Source organism: Bos taurus, chromosome 6 (assembly GCF_002263795.3).
Source record: "Bos taurus isolate L1 Dominette 01449 registration number 42190680 breed Hereford chromosome 6, ARS-UCD2.0, whole genome shotgun sequence".
Lineage (NCBI taxonomy): Eukaryota > Metazoa > Chordata > Mammalia > Artiodactyla > Bovidae > Bos > Bos taurus.
In genome coordinates this window covers 103,774,569-103,798,021 of record NC_037333.1, presented here as the reverse complement: position 1 = coordinate 103,798,021, position 23,453 = coordinate 103,774,569, and the positions used below count along the sequence as shown (strand labels likewise).

The 23,453-nt window shown below is 44.9% G+C and overlaps 1 protein-coding gene across 3 annotated transcripts in view; it reads left to right on the top strand.

The window, feature by feature from the left end:
* STK32B (serine/threonine kinase 32B) overlaps positions 1–23,453 on the top strand; it is a 405,448-nt gene that overhangs the window by 314,992 nt on the left and 67,003 nt on the right. For 2 of the 3 annotated variants that reach the window (XM_024993630.2, XM_059887810.1), the window contains 2 exons: positions 1,429–1,466; positions 20,330–20,419. In XM_024993630.2, coding sequence (XP_024849398.1) covers positions 1,429–1,466; positions 20,330–20,419 — 128 coding nt within the window. The remainder of the gene's footprint in view (positions 1–1,428; positions 1,467–20,329; positions 20,420–23,453) is intronic. The other variant, XM_024993631.2, reaches the window with a different exon arrangement.

The window sequence follows — 23,453 nt, the reverse complement described above, 5'->3', positions numbered from 1 at the left end:
CCCTGGACTGCCCTCAGCAAGAATACTGATGAAAAGTTAGTGACTTTCCATCCACCAACCCCTACCTCCTCAGCTTCAAATTCCCACTTGTCCACACTGTGTTTGGAATGAAGCCCAGTTCTATGCTCAGATCCCTTTTCCCCTTTGGGGATTGCTGTTGAATAAAATCTATCTTAAGTGTTTTAACTACTGTCCTGGTTTTTCTCTGACAGTGTCTGCTGGTTACAGGCACCACGCTGGAGGTACAAAAAGTGAAGAAAGCAAAGCCCCTGCCTTTAAAAAGCCCAGCTTTGAGTTGGGGGCCCTTTGCTTTAAAGATGAGGAGAGCTGAATTTTTCAGAAACTGCCTAGCTCAGATTTTGCTGCACATGGCCCACTGTTACCCTAAAAGTGAAAGTGTTATTTGCTCAGTTGTGTCGGACTCTGCGATCCCATGGACTATAGCCCACTAGGCTCATCTGTCCATGAAATTCTCCAGGCAAGAATACTGGACTGGGTTGCCATTCCCTTCTCCAGGGGATCTTCTTGACCCAGGGATCAACCTGGGTCTCTCGCATTACAGGCAGATTTTTTTTACCATCTGAGCCACCAGGGAAGCCCTAAACTGGATCAGCAACCTTCTAAAAGGACCAGATAATAACTATTTCAGATTTTAAGGGCCACATCAGTGTGTGTGATACATTTCTTTTCATTTTTGCTTCGTGTGCTACGTGTGTGTCTTGTTTTGCTTTTTACAATCCTTTAAAAATGCAGAAAACCTCCTAAGCTCACAAACTGCAAAAACTGGTTGATTGCTGGATGTGATCTTTCAAGAAACTAAATTGACACCTTCAACCCTGATGTACTCATCATGAACATACATGTGCTTTCTGAAGCTCCATATTAAAATCACAGATTTTAGAAACGCATGCTCCGTTCACTTCTGTATAATAAATGTCCCATCTCCTGAGATCATACAAAAACTAGCAGAGGCTGTGGTCCATCTCTGACCCGGACAAGTTACTGACCCTCCTAGAGCTGCAATTCCCAGGTCTATGGAACAAAGGACATTAAACCTGGGAGGTTAGTACCTACCAAGGAGGGAGGGCTAAATTCCACCAGGAAGCAAAATTGTCTGTACCCACCGAAGAGACCCAGCGCTCAGTGAGCAGTCACTTCTGGGAGTCAACTGGCCAGACATCATTAAAAATTCAGGAAAAAACATACTCACACAATCCACTTGCAGTTCCAGGAAGAGAAAAGTAAGAGCACGGGGCTCTGCTTTCGTAATAATAATAACCGTCCTGCTTGCTGTCTGAGCCTTCACGCTGGGGGAGATACAAGCACACTGGGTGTTGTCAGGTATCTGTCCCCAGCTGTCATGTTTGACATGTGCTCCTCCATGCACTCAAGGAATCATATTTTCAGCTTCTCTGTTTTCTCTTGCAGAGACATCAAGCCAGACAACATATTGCTGGACGAACATGGTAAGCCTGTTATGAATGCTTTCTAGAGACTGTTTCAGTGGCAATTTTGAGGCTCTGGGAATCTGGGTGGGTGCGGGGGGCGGGTCCTGGTGAGTTGTATTTTGGGGTTGACTAGAAAGCCTTTTTTGTTTCAATCCTGGTGAACAGCCACCTGTGTAAGTTTCTGGTCTGTGTCCTGCCGTGGTGAGTCGAGTCCAACGTGTCTGAAGGTTTCACATCCGAAGACATCATTGTCCACATCCTGGTGTGAGAATGACAGGGCAGAAGTGGGAATGGGATACAGGGGTGGAGGCTCTGAGTCTCCCACCCCTGCCCCCCAACCTGTGAACCTAAGGGCTTCAGAAAAGTCACTCACACTCACCTCTCAAAGCCTCCATGTCTTCTTCAGTAAAACAGACAAAATGGTACCCACCTTCCTGATTGTCATGGGATCAAGTGAGATAGAGTATGCTTGGTGAGCTAGACATCAATCATCAGTAATCTGCTAAAGCCTTTCCTCACCCGGGCTTCTCAAGCTTTCATGAGGAGTCAGGGCAGATTCTTAAACTGATTCAGTAGATTGAGTTGGATCTGGGACTCTTCATTTCTCACTGCTCCCAGTTGAGCCTGACACTGCTGGTCTATGGAGATAGTTCCCTGTCAGTGGCTTTCTGACTCTGGTCTTATCAGAATCCCCTGGGAGGCTTGGTAAGAAGCAGAGGACAGACCCTGCTTTAGAGAACCTGGGCCTTGGTGTTCTGAGTCAACCCCCGGCATGTGGTATCCAACCAAGTTAGGACCATGAGTCCAGGGTACAACCCAGCAATGATTGACAGTCCACTGCAGTCCATGCCAATGGCACCTTTATAGCTGCCGATATATAGCCGCTGTTGGCTGTAAAGCCAAGTCCAATCATGGTGGACTTGAAGACTTAATTCACTGATGTTCTTTCAGGAACTAATCCCTCAAGGGTTTGTGGGAGGGTGGGCTGGAGTGAGCAGGTGGGGAAAAATCCATGAGATGCTGCTGAATCATCCAGAGATGAATCTGTCGACTCTTCCACACAACTGTGCTAGATCTCCCTCCCCGACTCCACGCAGGCTGATGCTGTGGCTCGAAGCCTCTCTAGGACTCGTGTGTCTCAGGGAATCCTACCTCACTGTGTAAACCCTTTGGTATTGGGAGGCAGAATGGGAATGGTGGATGGGACCCTCAGCGCTCCAATCTCCTGCCAGAGGCTAAAACCAGACCAAATACCTTGGGGCAGTGAGTTGAAATCCCTGGGCTCCTGATGAAAGAGCAAGGACAACCTCAGGATGCCAGGGAAAACTGGGCAGAGCTGAGGATGCAAATCAGGGTCCCCAGTTTGTATGTAAAAGTCAGGAACCCCAGACCCGAGTCTCAACTGGTCCCCCAACTAGCTGTGTGTCTTTGGGCAGGTTACATAGCAGAAGTAATACCACCTGGCAGGGCCGTGAAGGTGTAAGACGGGACAGTGAGGGCTCCCAGCACCGAGACATAAGAGGTGCTCATGAGGGCTCTGTTAGCTTATAGGACTCGGCCTCCCCTATCCTTTCTCTGCTCAGACCACAGAAGCAGGTGAGGTGGAGGCAAGCGGAGGCCCAGGCTGAGTGATGCAGGACCCCTGGCAGGACTGTCCTGGAAGCCAGGGGCCTGGGAAGCAGGGTTCTGGCTGGAATCCTCAGAGCCCTGCCTACTGACTGAGAGAGACTTTGGGACAAAGACCTTTCAGAAGCTGGGCAGCTTTCCTTCTGGAAAGCAAAATCAAGACAGGAACACCAGGCAATAGGAATAATTCAGCTGCTTCATCTACGAAGAAAGGAGATTCAGGGAGCCTGTGGGGTAGCTGGGCCTGCCTGATGCCACAGTTCCTGCCCGACGCTACAGCCTAGCCTCGGGCCACAGCTCACACCACCTTCTCTGTGTTCCCTCGCTCCTGAGTTCCTGGATCTGCATCCATCCTTTCCTTCCTCCCCTTCTGCACTCGGCCTCACCTCTCCACCTCAGCCCTTTCGCATTTTTCATATTTCCTCCCTGTCAGTCAGTTCAGTTCCAGGACTGGTCTCATTTAGGATGGACTGGTTGGATCTCCTTGCAGTCCAAGGGACTCTCAAGAGTCTTCTCCAACACCACACCCTGTCCTTCAGTTCAGTTCAGTTCAGTCGCTCAGTCGTGTCCAACTCTTTGCAACCCCATGAATCACAGCACACCAGGCCTCCCTGTCCATCACCAACTCCCGGAGTTCACTGAGACTCACGTCCATCGAGTCAGTGATGCCATCCAGCCATCTCATCCTCTGTCGTCCCCTTCTCCTCCTGCCCCCATCCCTCCCAGCATCAGAGTCTTTTCCAATGAGTCAACTCTTCACATGAGGTGGCCAAAGTACTGCAGTTTCAGCTTTAGCATCATTCCTTCCAAAGAAATCCCAGGGCTGATCTCCTTTAGAATGGACTGGTTGGGTCTCCTTGCAGCCCAAGGGACTCTCAAGAGTCTTCTCCAACACCACAGTTCAAAAGCGTCAATTCTTTGGCACTCAGCCTTCTTCACAGTCCAACTCTCACATCCATATGTTTCCACAGGAAAAACCATAGCCTTGACTAGACGGACCTTTGTTGGCAAAGTAATGTCTCTGCTTTTCAATATGCTATCTAGGTTGGTCATAACTTTCCTGCCAAGAAGTAAATGTCTTTTAATTTCATCGCTGCAGTCACCTTGTCCTTCACCACCCACTTATACAGTGTCCTGACCCTGTGCTATAGTTTTGCAGCATTCCACACACTCCCCAAGCACCTCTTACTGGACCCTTGTCTCTCTTCTCTAAGATCCTATTTTATCAAGCTTGGTATGGGAACAGAGCACTGAACACTAACACACTAAGGAGTGAGTGGCTGATACCCTCCCCTCCTTCATCTTTAGCATCCAGTGGGTGCCTTTTCAGAAAGTGCAGAAGGAAAATTAGGAGCAGAGATTCTCAGAAAACACAAGTCTCCCCAGGAGAGAAGGACAGGAGAGGAGGCTGTGACCATGGTTTTCCTTTCTCTGATTTATGACAGCAGATAGAATCTCATTAGCTTTTCTTTTTTTCCTTTCTTAGTCATTGTTGCCTTTCTTTTCCCTCCAGCTCTATTGAGGTATTACTGGAAAATAAAAATTGTATATATGTAGTACAATATGTTGTACAATGTGATTTTTAAAAGGTGTACAACATGATGATTTAATACACATATACATTGTGAAATCAGCTCCAAAATCAACTGGTAATATCCATCACCACTCATAGTTGCATTTTTTTTTAATTTTATTTTATTTTTAAACTTTACATAATTGTATTAGTTTTGCCAAATATCAAAATGAATCCGCCACAGGTATACATGTGTTCCCCATCCTGAACCCTCCTCCCTCCTCCCTCCCCACACCATCCCCCTGGGTCGTCCCAGCGCACCAGCCCCAAGCATCCAGTATCGTGCATCGAACCTGGACTGGCAACTCGTTTCATACATGATATTTTACATGTTTCAATGCCATTCTCCCGAATCTTCCCACCCTTTCCCCCTCCAGCAGAGTCCATAAGACTATTCTATACATCAGTGTCTCTTTTGCTGTCTCGTACACAGGGTTATTGTTACCATCTTTCTAAATTCCATATATATGCGTTAGTATACTGGTATTTTTCTTTCTGGCTTACTTCATTCTGTATAATAGGCTCCAGTTTCATCCACCTCATTAGAACTGATTCAAATGTATTCTTTTTAATGGCTGAGTAATACTCCATTGTGTATATGTACCACTGCTTTCTTATCCATTCATCTGCTGATGGACATCTAGGTTGCTTCCATGTCCTGGCTACTATAAACAGTGCTGCGATGAACATTGGGGTACACGTGTCTCTTTCCCTTCTGGTTTCCTCAGTGTGTATGCCCAGCAGTGGGATTGCTGGATCATAAGGCAGTTCTATTTCCAGTTTTTTAAGGAATCTCCACACTGTTCTCCATAGTGGCTGTACTAGTTTGCATTCCCACCAACAGGTTAAGAGGGTTCCCTTTCCTCCACATCCTCTCCAGCATTTATTATTTGTAGACTTTTGGATCGTAGCCATCCTGACTGGTGTGAGATGGTACCTCAATGTGGTTTTGATTTGCGTTTCTCTGATAATGAGTGATGTTGAGCATCTTTTCATGTGTTTGTTAGCCATCTGTATGTCTTCTTTGGAGAAATGTCTATTTAGTTCTTTGGCCCATTTTTTGATTGGGTCATTTATTTTTCTGGAGTTGAGCTGTAGGAGTTGCTTGTATATTTTTGAGATTAGTTGTTTGTCTGTTGCTTCATTTGCTATTATTTTCTCCCATTCTGAAGGCTGTCTTTTCACCTTGCTAATAGTTTCCTTTGATGTGCAGAAGCTTTTAAGGTTAATTAGGTCCCATTTGTTTATTTTTGCTTTTATTTCCAATATTCTGGGAGGTGGGTCATAGAGGATCCTGCTGTGATGTATGTCAGAGAGTGTTTTGCCTATGTTCTCCTCTAGGAGTTTTATAGTTTCTGGTCTTACATTTAGATCTTTAATCCATTTTGAGTTTATTTTTGTGTATGGTGTTAGAAAGTGCTCTAGTTTCATTCTTTTACAAGTGGTTGACCAGATTTCCCAGCACCAATTGTTAAAGAGATTGTCTTTAATCCATTGTATATTCTCGCCTCCTTTGTCAAAGATAAGGTGTCCATATGTGCATGGATTTATCTCTGGGCTTTCTATTTTGTTCCATTGATCTATATTTCTGTCTTTGTGCCAGTACCATACTGTCTTGATAACTGTGGCTTTGTAGTAGAGCCTGAAGTCAGGTAGGTTGATTCCTCCAGTTCCATTCTTCTTTCTCAAGATCGCTTTGGCTATTCGAGGTTTTTTGTATTTCCATACAAATTGTGAAATTATTTGTTCTAGCTCTGTGAAGAATACTGTTGGTAGCTTGATAGGGATTGCATTGAATCTATAAATTGCTTTGGGTAGTATACTCATTTTCACTATATTGATTCTTCCAATCCATGAACATGGTATATTTCTCCATCTATTAGTGTCCTCTTTGATTTCTTTCACTAGTGTTTTATAGTTTTCTATGTATAGGTCTTTAGTACACGGTAAAAGCCGTCCTAAGGGGAAAGTTCATAGCAATACAGGCACACCTCAAGAAACAAGAAAAAAGTCAAATAAATAACCTAACTCTACACCTAAAGCAACTAGAAAAGGAAGAAATTAAGAACCCCAGGGTTAGTAGAAGGAAAGAAATCTTAAAAATTAGAGCAGAAATAAATGCAAAAGAAACAAAAGAGACCATAGCAAAAATCAACAAAACCAAAAGCTGGTTCTTTGAAAGGATAAATAAAATTGACAAACCATTAGCCAGACTTATCAACAAACAAAGGGAGAAAAATCAAATCAATAAAATTAGAAACGAAAATGGAGAGATCACAACAGACAACACAGAAATACAAAGGATCATAAGAGACTACTATCAACAATTATATGCCAATAAAATAGACAACGTGGAAGAAATGGACAAATTCTTAGAAAAGTACAACTTTCCAAAACTGGACCAGGAAGAAATAGAAAATCTTAACAGACCCATGACAAGCACGGAAATTGAAACAGTAATCAAAAATCTTCCAGCAAACAAAAGCCCAGGTCCAGATGGCTTCACAGCTGAATTCTACCAAAAATTTAGAGAAGAGATAACACCTATCCTGCTCAAACTCTTCCAGAAAATTGCAGAGGGAGGTAAACTTCCAAACTCATTCTATGAGGCCACCATCACCCTAATACCAAAACCTGACAAAGATCCCACAAAAAAAGAAAACTACAGGCCAATATCACTGATGAACATAGATGCAAAAATCCTTAACAAAATTCTAGCAATCAGAATCCAACAACACATTAAAAAGATCATACACCATGACCAAGTGGGCTTTCTCCCAGGGATGCAAGGATTCTTCAATATCCGCAAATCAATCAATGTAATACACCACATTAACAAATTGAAAAATAAAAACCATATGATTATCTCAATAGATGCAGAGAAAGCCTTTGACAAAATTCAACATGCATTTATGATAAAAAACTCTCCAGAAAGCAGGAATAGAAGGAACATACCTCAACATAATAAAAGCTATATATGACAAACCCACAGCAAACATTATCCTCAATGGTGAAAAATTGAAAGCATTTCCTCTAAAGACAGGAACAAGACAAGGGTGCCCACTTTCACCATTACTATTCAACATAGTTTTGGAAGTTTTGGCCACAGCAATCAGAGCAGAAAAAGAAATAAAAGGAATCCAAATTGGAAAAGAAGAAGTAAAACTCTCACTATTTGCAGATGACATGATCCTCTACGTAGAAAACCCTAAAGACTCCACCACAAAATTACTAGAACTAATCAATGACTATAGTAAAGTTGCAGGATATAAAATCAACACACAGAAATCCCTTGAATTCCTATACACTAATGAGAAAACAGAAAGAGAAATTAAGGAAACAATTCCATTCACTATTGCAACGGAAAGAATAAAATACTTAGGAATATATCTACATAGTTGCATTTTTACTGTGTGAATAGTGAGAACATTTAAGATCTACCTTCTTGGCAAATTTCAACTCCACAATACAGTATTATTAGTTATAATCACCATTCTGTACATTCGATCTCCTTCAGTTCAGTTCAGTCGCTCAATCGTGTCTGACTCTTTGCGACCCCATGAATCACAGCACGCCAGGCCTCCCTGTCCATCACCAACTCCCGGAGTTCACTCAGACTCACATCCATTGAGTCAGTGATGCCATCCAGCCATCTCATCCTCTGTCGTCCCCTTCTCCTCCTACCCCCAATCCCTCCCAGCATCAGACTCTTTTCCAATGAGTCAACTCTTCGCATGAGATGGCCAAAGTACTGGAGTTTCAGCTTCAGCATCATTCCCTCCAAAGAAATCCCAGGGCTGATCTCCTTCAGAATGGACTGGTTGGATCTCCTTGAAGCCCAAGGGACTCTCAAGAGTCTTCTTCAACACCACAGTTCAAAAGCATCAATTCTTCGGCGTTCAGCCTTCTTCACAGATCTCCTTAGCCTTTTGTTAACTGCATTAAAAAAAGTTTACAAAACAGTTAACTGTGTGTTCCTATTTAAAGAGTTTGCTGATGAATCTCATTAAATGTTTTCTCAGAGAACAAGTTGGTTGCTGTGTTTACAATGAAGCATAAGCATAATTAAATAACTGCATTTATATTTTTATTAAAAATGTTCAAGATCTGCTGGTTACACAAAATCCAAGACTTATGGAAGACTTTGCTCCCCCAGTGTCTGCCCTGCTTTCTTGTCCGCCAGGCTGGATTCATCTCCTAGAATGGGTCCTAATTCTCCTTTGAGATTGGGTTCTCTTGGCTAACAGCAAAAGCAGAGAGATAGCATATGCATCCTAGGTCGCTCAGTCGTGTCCGACTCTTTGAGACACTATGGACTGTAGCCCGCCAGGCTCCTCTGTCCATGGGATTCTCCAGGTAAGAATACTGGGGTGGGATGCCATGCCCTCCTCCAGGGGAGCTTCCTGACCCAGGGATCGAACCCATGTCTCTTATGTCTCCTGCACTGGCAGGCAGGTTCTTAACCACTAACACCACCTGGGAAGCCCGAATAAGACAATTCCTGGAGGTTAAAGGAAGTTGAAGGAAGAGGTAGCATACTAGAGTTGTATGAGGAGAAGAGCTGAGTGTGCTTTAGGGCTGAGGGCAAAGTGCTTGAGGAAATAGGGAATTTAAACTGTAGGGGGAAGGGATTGCATTTAATTTTCTCTTGGTACAGTGATGCTGGGTGATGAATAACCACGTGAATATAATGGCACAAACATGCATCCAATTAAGCTCACAGGTCTCTGAAGCTTTCATAGGCAGGGCTTGCTCCTAAGACTGAGGTCCAACAGGGTCAGCTAGGCAGCTGCAGTGACATTGGCTGTGCTCACTGCCATGTCTGGGGTTCACCTGGCTGCTTGCTGGTACACCATGACTTTGGTTCATGGACTAGACAGCTCAGCCCAGCGGCTCATGGGTCATCCTCTGGCAGGTCAGCCCCATGTGACCTTGCATGGCCAGAGCAGGAGAAGGAGCAGGGAAAGTCCAGTCACTCAGCCTCCACCTGTGTCACATTTGCTGCCATCTCAGTGGGCAAAGAAAGTCACAAGACCCAACCAACTGGGGGGTTGGGCACTGCCAAGTTGCATCCCAAGAAGGATGGATCCCAAGAGGAGGGAAGAATTGCAGAGATTAATGCAATCATCTGTAAGATGCTCATAGAAAAGGAAGAGTCACTAGCACAAGTAGGGGTGGTGGTCTTTAACACATGTGGAACTTGTTAGTTTTGTTCAGTTGCTCAGTTGTGTCCAACTCTTTGAGACCCCCATGGACTGCAGCATTCCAGGATTTCCCTGTCCATCACTATCTCCCAGAGCTTGCTCAAACTCATCTTCATTGAGTTGGTGATGTCATCCAACCATCTCATCCTCTGCGGTCCCTTTCTCCTTTTGCCTTCAGTCTTTCCCAGCATCAGGATATTTTCCAATGAGTCCGCTCTCCACATCAGGTGGCTAGAGTTTTGAAGCTTCGGCTTCAACATCAGTCCTTCCAATGAATACTCAGGGTTGGTTTCCTTTAGGATTGACTCTTTCCTTTTGGCTTGCTGTCTGAGGGGCTTGCTGTCTGAGGGACTTGCTGTCTGAGGGACTCTCAAGAGTCTTCTCCAGCACCACAGTTTGAAAGCATCACTGGGGAGCTTTCAGTTCAGTCCAGTCACTCAGTCATGTCTGACTCTTTGTGACCCCATAGACCGCAGCACACCAGGCCTCTCTGTCCATCACCAACTCCTGGAGTTTACCCAAACTCATGTCCATCGAGTCGGTGATGCCATCCAACCATCTCATCCTCTGCTATTCCCTTCTCCTTCTGCCCTCAATCTTTCCCAGCATCAGGGTCTTTTCAAATGAATCAGCTCTGTGCATCAAGTGGCCAAAGTATTGGAGTTTGACTTCCCTCAAAATGGGCAAAAAACTGGGAGTCAGAGACAGAAGGGCAGTGTTTGCATTTTGCCCTGAGTGTCACTGAAGACTCTTGTTCAAATTTACTGACGGTATACTGTTAGCTTTCTGCATCTGAGGGGTCCACATTCTCAGATTCAGCCAATCTCAGATCAAAAAACATTTGGGGAAAAAAATTCCAAAAAGTGTCAAAAAGCAAAACTTGAATTCACTGCTGGCAACTATTTATATAACATATACATTGTATTTATGACTATTTACATAGCATTTGCATTGTATTAGGTATTAAAAGTTGAAAAAACTTGGACAGGTGTGCCCAAGTGGTAAATTCTACACCACTTTATACACAGGATTTTAACATCCAAAGACTTTGGTATCAGTGGGAGTCCTGACTCTAGTCTCTTGAAGATACCAAGAGACAGCTGTAGCTTTTTCCTCTTCTGTATGCAAAAAAGTGACTCCATCATTTTGCAGACCTGCTGTAGGCCAGGCATTGTGCCAGGTGACCGAAGGACACAGAGCCTCTGTGGTCAAGAACCTCACAGTCTAGGGTAGTGTTTCTCAGCCATGGCTGCACATCACCTAGGAACTATAAAAAGTGCCAATTCCAAGGGCCAAACTTAGAAGTCCTATTTGACTCATCTTGCAGGAGAAAGTGGGATTTTTAAAGTTACCAGGTGGTTCTAAGGTGTATCCAGGGCTGCAGGAGAGATAGAGTGATACAGACCCAGCAAGGCCAGTGCTGGGCAGGACAGGGTGAAGCTGTGCAGGAACACCAGGGCAGTGAGGCTTGGAGAGGAGGAGGAGGGAGGGCTTGCTAGATCCTGCAGCATGCATGAAGTCAACAGAGCGTTGGGAAGGGCAACAGAGCATTCTAGAAGGCCAGTGAGAAAGCTCCAATGGTCCCAGAACAGCTGGCTATGAAGTGTAGAACTCACTCTTCTCAGTGGCCTTGGGATGAACACTTGGGGGTCAGAAACCTCACCTGGAGCTTTAGGATCTTTAGTAAAGGCACACCAGCAGAGTGAATTTGTTTTCTCATTGTATTCACTGTGTCTTCTCTTTCCTGTATGTGGATGCTTGACTTTTGCACACTCCAGGCCACCGTCCACTTTCCCTAAGCTTCCCTGTGCCAGGATCCAGATGACCAGGGACAGTCCTGTGCCCCCAGAAACTCCTGAAATTATTCAGACTAGCCAGTCCTAAGCCTGCTTGCCCTGCCTCTTCCCAAACTCCTGAAATTATTCAGACTAGCCAGTCCTAAGCTTGCTTGCCCTGCCTCTCCTGTTCCTTCCCACAGAAACCACCAGAGAAGCTCTTGATCACATTTTCTCCCTTGTCCCTGTGTCTCGTGACTGACCCTGATGCTTCCCCGGGGTGACCCCCAATGGTATGACGTGTCCCCTCCTCTTAGGAACCATGAATGACAGGCTTGTCTTTTCAATGGCAGTTGTCTCTTAATCTGTTGGCTTTACTATACCTCAAGTTTTCTATTAATAGACAATATTTCAGAGCATGCACTCACTGGACTGATTTTGAAGAATTGCCTCTCCATCTGTTGCTAACATATTTGTTGATAATTGTGATGAGTGCTCCCCAAAACGGCAATATCCAGCAGCAGCAACACCCCTATCCCCCTCATCAGAACACTGTGTGTGCCATGCCATCTCCATCTTGGCAGGAAGAGAGTCCAGGAAATTAACAGAAGGCATGTATTGATGCTGAAGCCTGAGATACAGGGATTGGAACAGCGGAGATGGAAGTGGAGAGAACCACTGGGGCAAATTGAGGGGTAGAGGTATTTCTGCTAAGTCTGAGGAACGAAGAGTTAGTGTCATTATTCTAGATAGGGTTCCAAGAGTTTAAGGATAAAACTTAGGAATGCAGTTTAAAGCTACACTGGGATCCTTGGGAGGGCTGTATTGAGATTCTTTCTGAAGACTGCTGGGAGTGGAAGGAAGTGTCTAGTACAATGTGATGTCTTAAGGTCCTGAAAACCCTGTGTAAGGAATCTCTCATGACCCCCCCAATAAATAGCCTCCTGTATTAGCTTCCCAGGGGTGTTGGAACAAAGTCCCACAAATTGAGAGGCAATTAAGAGCAGAGATGTATTTTCTCACAGTCTTGGTGACTGAAATCCAAGGTCAAGATGTCTGCAGGGCTGTCCTCCCTCTGAAGGCAAGAGGGATGGGTAGGTGTCAGTTCTCTCCCTGAGCTTCTGGTTTGGTGACATGCATACTTCCTTGGCTTGAGATGGTGTAACTCCAGCCTTCAAATGGCTTTCTCCCTTGGCTTACTTTCTTTTTCCAAACCTTGTGCTGTGCTAGTCACTCAGTCATGGCTGACTCTTTGTGACCCCGTGGTCTGAAGCCTGCTAGGCACCTCTGTCCATGGGGATTCTCCAGGCAAGAATACTGGAGTAAACTGGAGTAAGTTGCCATGCCCCCCTCCAGGGGATCTTCCTGACCCAGAGATCAAATCCAGGTCTCTCACATTGCAGGTGGATTCTTTACTGTCTGAGCCACCAGGGAAACCCCATTCCAAATCTTGCCTGAGTGCATTTGAACAGCATGCATTTGAATGGCAGAATCTAAATCTTGCCCAGAACCCTAGCTGCAAGAGAGTCAAGACATGTTTTTTTGTTTCTCTCTCTCTCTCTCTCTCTTTCTTGTCCTTATAATACAGGGGGCAGGAAAGAAAGGAGAGGAAAAGGATACTAAGTGTCAAAAGATAATCTCTATCCCAGTGCCCCTCAGAGTCCTTGCAAAGAGCAGATCATGGCTGAGAAAGTGTTCTAAAAGCCTCTCTGCATCTGATTCATTGTGATTTGCATGATTGTGTAAAATCACATACCAAAATACATATGGAAGGGGAGCACATTGGTCAGGTAGCCTTGGCTATGCTAGTAACTAATTAACCAAAATCTAGTGATTTAACATTAAATTAAAAGCCACAGAAGTAGAGAAAGGGGAAAGAAACAGAATTACTGAGCTCATTCAAAAGCCTTGAGTGAGGTGGTGTTTAAGCAGGATCAACTCAAATAGGATGTGAAGTCTGGGCAGATTTTATGAAATCACAGTATATCTGGGGGAAGGTATTGAAACTCATCTCAGCTGAGTTGTTCAGTCGCTTAGTTGTGTCTGACTCTTTATGGCCCCATGGACTGCAGCTGGGAATTCCCCCAAATCTCAGTCTAGGAGCTTAGGAAACCCCAGACCTGTTGCATTTCTTGTTCCCAGTTTTTTGTTCTCTTCTGTCTCAGGAGATCTGGGAACACACAGATTGTTTTGATAGCCCTGCCTTCCTACCCTATGACCAACAAATGGAAGGAAGTCAAAGCAAATAAAGCAGAAGAAAACCAGAGGGTCATTTCATTCTACATCAGGCAAAGGCCTGCCTTCACACAGTCAGTCTTCCTACTGCAGTAAAGCCAAATGAAGCCTGAAGAAGCTGGTGCCTTAGAATTTGATTTGTTTCTCTCCCTCTCTCTCTCTCTTTCTCTCTCCCTTCCTTTCCTTTTCTTTCTTCAATTCCTTCTTTCCTTCCTTCCTTCTTCTTTCTGTCTCTTTCTACCACTGTCCTGAAGTAAGTTCAGTATGATCTCCATGAAGAGAAGTGGGAGGAAGGAAAAGTGTTCAGGATGATCCTAAGGGGAGGATCGGCATCCAGGGTTATATCACAGGGTTATATCACACCAGCATCTTGGAAGTAGATATTATTAGCTTTATTACCAGTGAGCTCTGGGGCCTTCCATGGGTGGGGCAGCTGGATCCACAGCTAGGGTTCTCATCCTCTTGAGCATCCTTGGGCATCCAGCTGCATCTTTTCAGCAGCACCACTCTGACCTCTGGCTTAGGCACGTTGTACACCTGTAAACCACCTAAGATGGAGACAGATGTTCATATGAGACTTGACTCTGAATTTCAGGGAAACAAGGCAAAAAAATTATGTGGTAGAAGATCATCTCTTACGCAGGGCCTTCTTGCCATCCTAACTTCTGGTCTAGCGCCCTCTGATGGCTACTACCTGAAGTCCAATCTTAGCTTCTGAGGACAGATCTAAAAGCCTGCCACTGGGTTGACTATCCCCTCCCAAGCAGACTCTCATCTTCTCCCAGGCTGTGGCCTTGTTGGTCCCAGTGAGATCACTCCACTGTCCTCCTTCATTTGGTAAATATCCATACAGAGTTAAGGTAATTTCATTTCAGGAGCTGAGAGGGGTGAAGGGAAGGGAGAGAGCATGGTGGAGCAGGAACAGACACTGGTGCAATGTGGCTGCAGGAGAAGCAAGTGAAAATACAGCAAAATCCAGGATGCTTTGGATGCTTCCTCCTGGAATATGCAAGGAAAATGCAGGAACCAGTTTCAAAGCAGGAGTCACTACTACTGGTAATGCTGAGTTGATTCTGTGCATCAGTAATTATTTCCCAGTGCAGGGACTGTGGATGGAACTTTAGCCCTGTATAATCTCCATCATCCCATCCCCCAGTTCCATGGCACAAATAACTGACACATCCTTAGTGTGTAGAGTTTCAAGTGCTCTTCCCCCAAATGCACAGATTGTTGTTGTTGTTCAGTCACTAAGTTGTGCCCTACTCTTTGCAACCCCATAATCTGTAGCACACCAGGCTTCCCTGTCCTTCACTCTCTTCTGGAGTTTGATCAAACTCATGTCTATTGAGTCAGTGATGCTATCTAACCAGCTCATCCTCTGCTTCCCCCTTCTCTTGCCTTCAATCTTTCCCAGCATCAGTCTTTTCCAGTGAGTTGGCTCTTCGAAGCAGTGACCAAAATATTGGAGCTTCAGCTTCAGCATCGGTCCTTCCAAAGAATATTCAAGGTTGATTTCCTTTAGGATTGACTGGTTTGATCTCCTTACTGTCCAAGGGGCTCTCAAGAGTCTTCTTCAGCACCACAGTTTGAAAGCATCAATCTTTGGTACTCAGTCTTCTTTATGGTCCATTTCTCACTTCCGTACACTTTTCATGCACATGCCGAGCCTGATGCTGGCCCCAGGGAGTACAAAATCACAGAGATGGTGGCTGAGTCTCATCATTTAAGATCTGGTTGAAAAATTGATGCTGCTGTAGTCTTAAAAGTAAAAAATGGAATGTTGTCAGATCCTGTAAATATCATGATAGCTCTAAGAAGTAAATAATGAAGAAAGATGATAGCATTTGCTCACCATATTTCTTTCATTCCATCTTTTATTTGGTCAGTAAGTCAGCCAGTCAACAAACACTTGTTAAGTACTTTTTCCAGATCAGGCCAGTGCTAACATACAGGGGACATAGAAATGAACAAGGGAGGATACCTGGTCTCAAGGAGACAGACACAGCAGATACAGCATAGTGGATGCTAGGATGGAAATGAAAATGGAGAGGAGTTGGGAGGGTCCAGGAGAGAGGCCTAAACCAGTCAGTCTTCCATGGACTAAGTGTCCATGGAGTTAATTAAATTGGTATGTTGAAGCCTTAACTCCCAGTGTGATGGCTTTTGGAGCTGAGGCCTTTAGGAAGTAATTGGGTTTGGAAGAAGTCAAAGGATTGGAGCCCCCACAACGGGATTTGTGCTCTATAATGGGATGAAGGGGCTGGAACTTGTTCTCTCCTCACAATGTGAGGATACAGCAAGAAACCTGCCAAGTAACCCAGGAAGAAACCAAGGACCCTAGCGTGCTGGACTCTGGTCTTGGACTTCCAGGCTCGGATACTGAGGAATAAATGTTGATGTTTACACCACCCAGTCCATGGTAATCTGTTTTAGCAGAGCAAGTCAACTGAGACACAACCCCCCATGGTAGTGAGTTTCCTGTTAGTGGAAGCAATCAAGCAAAGGCTGGATGTCCATCCATCAGGAATACAACTCTTGGGCCAGGTTTTGAAGAATGAATGGAAATCTGCCAGGCAGAGGGCAAAGCTTTCCAAATGGTGTCAAAGTCTTGGAGGTGTGATGAGTTTCCATGTGTTCAGAGAAAGGAGAGAGCAGAGCTGGAGTACAGGATGCACAAACAGGGGTGGGAGGGCAATTGTTCATGATTCTCATTCAAACTTTTACTAATGGATCTCACACCGTATACTGGGCTCATTCTCTCACGGATTGCTGAATGTTTTTAATTTACAGAAAGCAAATAGCCGAAAACTGTTCATATGTGCACACTTTGTAGTAAATTTCCATTCTCCTGAGAAGGGACTCAGAGGAGACCTCGTATGGCACTAATTTTCACTTTCCCACATCTTGACTCAACCGGTAAAGGAGGCACACCAGGAAGTTTCAGCTCATCAGCTAGCATGGTGTGGAAATCAAAAATGGGGTTCTGCTGTCTGGCACTCCTGCTGGAGGTGACTTGCTGGGAAGACAGGTCTGCTTCAGAGCTGCCCCAGAGCCTCCACCCTGGAGGGCCAGGAGGAAACAAGGACAGGGCCGGGCGACTCCACCCTGAAGGGGGCAACAGGGGGCGGTGGAAGCGCCCACTGGAAAGAGACTAGAGACAAAACATGGCTCTCCACGTTTCAGCTGCCAACCGTGGATGGGTCACTGGTCTCTAGAACTTCAGGCTCGAGGAGGGGGAAGGGCAGGACTTTCCTGGCAGTCCAGTGGTTACGGCCTCACCTTCCAATTCAGGAGGTGCAAATTCAATCTTTGGTCAGGGAACTAAGATCCTACAAGCTTCACGGACAAAAAACCAAAACCTAAAATAGAAGCAACATCGTAACAAATTCAAGAAAGACTTTAAAAACGATCCACATCCAAAAAATTTTTATAAAAGGGGGGTGAGTAGCCATACCCCACCCCCTACAGAAGTTGTTCAACGACTAACATGAACTTCAGCACCAATTCTGTACCGTTTACGCAACCTTAAACAATAGCAGCTTACATAGATGAGGGATGCATTTTTTCCCCTCTTAATCAGTTTCCCTGCTTTGAGTCTTGCCCCAGTAATCCACACACAAGCCAAAGTGATACAAATGACTGGGATTGTGTCTGTCTTTCTCAAAACCCTCAGGCTTGGGGTAAAAGCCACCTGAGCCCTTTCCCCCTTTCTCCTTCTGGCCTCCTTGCTGGCCCTTGCAAGGTCCTGGTGCTGCCAGTTCCCTCAGCCACCTCACTCCTCCCCCTAGAAGTCCACTGGCTTGCTGCCTCTCTTCTTCAGATCTTTGCTCAAAGGTCACATCCTCAGTCCCTAAACACCCTGTTGAATGCTCACAGTTACCCTACCAGGTACTTATTAATATTAGGAGGCTTATAGAGTGAAATAACCTGCTGAAATCTTGTGGTAAGTGGCTGCATGAATTAGGACACCAACAGTGTGTGGCAGACAACAAGGAGCCCAACTCAAATCGCCCTAAGCAACGTGTTTTTCAGCACGTATAACTGAAGCCCAGTGGAATATGGCTTCAGGCAGGGTTTGATCAGGCTTTGGTACCATTTCTCTGCTGTCCTTGCAGCTCTGCCTTCTCCAAAAATGGGCTTCATCTTTAGCTTGTCTTTCTTTGTGGCACCCAATGGCTTCTACAGTTTGGGGCAGGGGTCATTTCCCCACATCACACCAGCCAAAGGCAAAGAATATCACTTTAGATAGCTTCTGGAAGGAAAAGGAAGAAAACGTTTCCTTTCCTGAACCCCCTAGAAAATCATCTCCCCAGTTTTCATGGGCCATGATTTGTTCATATGCTCAGCCTGAGCCAACTATTAAAGCCACCTGGAGACATGTGCTCCATCCCAAAGCCAAATTAAATGCAAAAGTGACTTTTAGAATGATCGATGGAGTATGATCTCTTTATTGCAAGAACAAACCAAAGTCCTGTGATATGTGGATATACATTTGCATAAGCAAAAGCGAGAAAGAATGGAGGAGCTAAATGAATCAGTGTGGTTATGTGGCAGGTAGAGGAGACCCTAGGATGTTGAAAGGAGAAACTCAAACATGTATTTGTATTCTACGATTTATTATAATGAGCTGGCGTTACTTTCATCATGCAAATATTAAAGAATTTTAAGAGTGGGAGAAATTAAACCACATAAAAGCCATCTATATTCTAAGATTCCAGAATTCTGTCCCAAGGGTACTGCTGTGCTTGGAACTGTACAGGTGTGGGGTGCAGAAACCACTCAGATGTCCAGCTACTTTCACATAACTCACAGTCTAAAACTGGACTTGAATTTACTTGTTTGTTAGAACTAGAACTGAGGCAATGGGAGGGTGCAGGGTGGATTGGCCCCAGCTGGAGAAGGGATTGGAGCCACACCTTGGCAGGATAATGCTGCTAAGAGCAATGCTTACAGAAAATGCCCTCATTGTTGTGTGGCAGTATGCTGTAACCATTTCTTGTGTATTAATTCTCTGACTCCTCCCAACTGCCCTCTGAGATGTATATTTTCTTATCATCATCCCCATTTTACAGATGAGAAAACCAAGCCTCAGGGAGCTTAGTATTTATATTGAGGACATAATAAAAATGTTAAAGTTTAGAGGCACTGGTCCAGAGAGTGGAAGCTTCTGATAAATAAATGAGACACTTGAGACCAGACTCCTCCTTTCAGGAAAACAGTAGGTGGGGGAGGGGTGTAAAGAGAGGATACTCATGCCCTGAGGGCACCTTATTCTGTCCACCTGCTCTGGCCAGTGGGGGCCTTAGTACGATACTGATGAACTGAGTAGGGAGGGGGCTTGAGGGTGGAAACCACTTTCTGTCCAGCCTAAAGTAATGGGAGCCGATGGGACATGGATGTCAAGTACCCTAAGAGGGAAGGAAGAGGGACAGGGAGGAAGGAGACAAGGAGATGTGGTGGTGAAGAGAGAAAAGAAAGTGTCAGAAGGAAGGTGGGAGGGGAGAAGGAGGAAAATCCAAATAGTCAGTATTGGTTCTCCGGGGAATCTGGGAACCTACCATCAACAGATGAAGGGGTAAAGAAGATGTGGTTTAGCTATATAATGGAATACCACTCAGCCTTAAAAAAAAAAAGAATGAAAACTTGCCATTTGAAGCGACATGGATGGACCTGGAGGGCCTTATGCTAAGTGTCACCATGCTTTTCATTATCCTTGAATGTTATTCATCTTAGTGTTGAAAGTTTGTACCCTCTTACCAACCTTTCCCTATTTCCTCCTCTTCTAGCCCCTGGCAACCACTTTTCTACTCTCTGTTTCTATAAGTTTGGCTTTTATTTTTTAGATTCCACATACAACTGAGACGGTGCAATATCTGTCCTTCTCTGTCTGACTTCTCACTTAGCATAATGCCCTCAAGGTCCAATACTTAGGTTGCTTCCATGGCTTCAGTTCAGTCTCTCAGTTGTGTCCAACTCTTGCGACCTCATGGACTGCAGCAGGCTTCCCTGGCCATCACCAACTCCCAGAGCTTGCTCAAACTCATGTCCATCGAGTCGGTGATGCCGTCCAACCATCTCATCCTCTGTCATCCCCTTCTCCTCCCGCCTTCAATCTTTCCCAGCATCAGGGTCTTTTCCAATGAGTCAGTTCTTCACGTCAGGTAGCCAAAGTACTGGAGTTTCAGCTTCAGCATCAGTCCTTCCAATGAATATTCAGGACTGATTTCCTTTAGGATTGACTTGTGATTGTGATTCCACTTATTATTATGATTCCATAGCTTGGCTACTGTCAATAATGTGGCCAAAACAGACCCTCCTAAAGTATCAAATAAACACAAATGTAAATAAAAATTCTGATATTTTCTTCCTGTACATCCCCCCTTGCATACCACACTGTTAAATCAGATGGGAGATAACCCAGCTGCCTGCAGCTTTTGCTAACTGCTTTTTCTGATTCTCTGTCTCCAGGACACGTTCACATCACAGACTTCAACATAGCGACAGTCGTGAAAGGCGCAGAAAAGGCTTCCTCCATGGCCGGGACCAAGCCCTACATGGGTGAGTGTTCCAGGCCCCCTCAGGCCTCAGCGTTCCTCTCCTGCTACATCCCACCCCTCCCTCAGCCCACCTCCCACTCCCATACCAGACCCCAGCCATGCTCTCTCACACCTTTGGCCCTTACCTAAGCTGTCTGGAGTTCACCTAAACTCATGTCCATTGAGTCGGTGATACTCATCCAACCATCTCATTCTCTGTCGTCCCCTTCTCTTCCTGCCCTCAATCCTTACCAGCATCAGGGTCTTTTCAAATGAGTCAGCTCTTCACATCAGGTGGCCAAAGTATTGGAGTTTCAGCTTCAACATCAGTCCTTCCAATGAACACCCAGGACTGATCTTATTTAGGATGGACTGGTTGGATCTTCTTGCAGTCCAAGGGACTCTCAAGAGTCTTCTCCAGCACCACAGTTCAAAAGCATCAATTCTTTGGCGCTCAGCTTGCTTTATAGTCCAGCTCTCTCATCCATACATGACTACTGGAAGAACCATAGCCTTGACTAAATGGACCTTTGTTGACAAAGTAATGTCTCTGCTTTTTAACATGCTGTCTAAGTTGGTCATAACTTTCCTTCCAAGGAGTAAGCATCTTTTAATTTCATGGCCGCAATCACCATCTGCAGTGATTTTGGAACCCCCAAAAATAAAGTCAGCCACTGTTTCCCAATCTATTTACCATGAAGTGATGAGACCGGTTGCCATGCTCTTAGTTTTCTGACTGTTGAGCTTTAAGCCAACTTTTTCATTCTCCTCTTTCACTTTCATCAAGAGGCTCTGTAGTTCCTCTTCACTTTCTTCCATAAGGGTGGTGTCATCTGCATATCTGAGATTATTGATATTTCTCCTGGCAATCTTGATTCCAGCTTGGCTCAGGCTTAAGAAAAAACAAGCAATAAGCCCTTCTTCTTTTTCGTTAAAGTCCAGCGGTGTTGCCAAAATACGTTTTGCTGCTGGTCATTGCAGGTCTGTATTCTGAAGTATACATTACCCTTCCAATATAGTTTCAGGTTGGCTTTTCTGTAGGACTTTTGATGGAAAGGTCATGTTGCACCAAGTCTTAGTTATGAGGGCTTCCCAGGTGGCTTAGTGTTAAAAAAACACCCGCCTACTAATGCAGGAGACATAAGAGACGTGGGTTTGATCCCTGGGTTGGGAAGATCTCCTGGAGGAGGGCATGAAAACCCACTTCAGTGTTCTTGCCTGGAAGATCCCATGGACAGAAAACCTTGGTGGGCTATAACATGGGGTCACAAAGAGTCAGGTGTGACTGCAGTGACTTAGCACACACACCGGGTCTTAGTTGTGGGATATTTAGTTGCGGCATGCAGGATCCAGTTCTCCTACCAGGGATGAAACCCAGACCCCCTGCACTGGGAACATGGAGTCGCAGCCACTGGACCACAAGGGAAGCTCCCAGAAATGTCTTTTGCTTTAATCCACATTCTGTTCTTTTACTTTCTTTTCTTTGTTAAGGATCCTTATTACCTGAATGTTGGGTCTTCTTTGCCAATCCTCAACATTTGCCATTTTCAAATCTTTTGTCTTTCTTCCTATGTTCAATTTGCTTCTCAATTTTTTATCTTTCTCTTTATTTTAAAGCAGTCTCTATTGTATTTGTTTTGTGTGCTTTCTCATGAAGGATTTGTTTCTGAAATAATTTTCCTTTTTTCTGATGTTTTTCACGAGTCCTCTTATGAGATTTCTGAGTATCTAAATCATAATTTACACGTTCTTTCATGTCTTGCATAATTTTTAATGTCTATATTATTCATTCTTAATGTCTATGTAGTTATCAATTGCTGATGACAAACCATGTCAAAACCTAGATGTTTAGAACAGAAGCAATCTTTTATTTATCACATCTGCTACTTGATTGAGTGGTTTTTCTGCTGGTTTTGGCTAGGCCCACTCATTCAGCTGCTGGGCCAGCCTGCTGCTGCTAAGTCGCTTCAGTCGTGTCCGACTCTGTGCGACACCACAGACGGCAGCCCACCAGGCTCCTCCGTCCATGGGATTTTCCAGGCAAGAGTACTGGAGTGGGACACCTGAAATGAACGGGCCCCTCTCTCTGCATGGTCTTTTATCATCAAGGAGACGAGAGTGAACTTGCTCACATGATGGCAGCAGTTTCAGGAAGGAAAGCCCAACTCTCAAGTGCCTACCGACCCTCTCCTTGCTTCACATTTCCTGATGTCCAATTGGCCAAAGCAAGTGACGTGACAAAGACCAGGGCCCACATGGGAGGGGACTGCGTAGAGTGTGGGTACCTGATGGCCTGATCCATTGGGAACCATTCATGAAACAATCCACCACACTGTCTTTTCTGAGGTACTTTCATTGTCCAGTGTTGTTCTGCTTGCCATTGTCCTTTCTCTTACAATCACTTTGCATGGAATTTCACTTAATGTTGGTTTTCCTGAATCGTTAGAAGATGGTGTGATTCAGGGTAGCTTCTCTAACCGACCTGCCTCTTCTATTGTTTATGTGACATGTCATGTCCCTAGGCAGCTTGCTACCTGGGATTTCCTGGCCCAGTCCTCTTGCCCACTTCCATCTGGACTTCCCCTTTCTTTCATCTGTAGGGCCCCCATCCTGCTTAGTTTTGATTTCACTCCCAACAGTTTCTCCTTGGGATCCTTCCTAGAAGAGAGCTCTGGCTGGATTGAGTGAATGGATTTTGTGTTCCAGACTCCAACTTCTGCAGAACTCACCAAGGACACTTTTCATTCACCTGAGATGGGGCTGGACAAGCCTCTCACTATTTCAGCTGCTGTTCTCAGACTGGCTATTCTTCCCAGTCAGTGTCTGCTGACTCTTTTGGAGTTCTCTGTCCTCTGGTGCATCATCAGCTGTGTTATTTTTATACAGAAATCACTGCTATAGAGGGCTTATGACTGTTGCTGGTTTGTTCCCATCTGCTTATATTTTGGGGTTTGTGGGAACAACTTAGCTTTATAGTAAGTGTTGCCCATGGTTTTTGCTTTATCTTGTATCTGCTCTGCCAGTGTTTATATGTGGATTGTGGAGATTCAAGAACC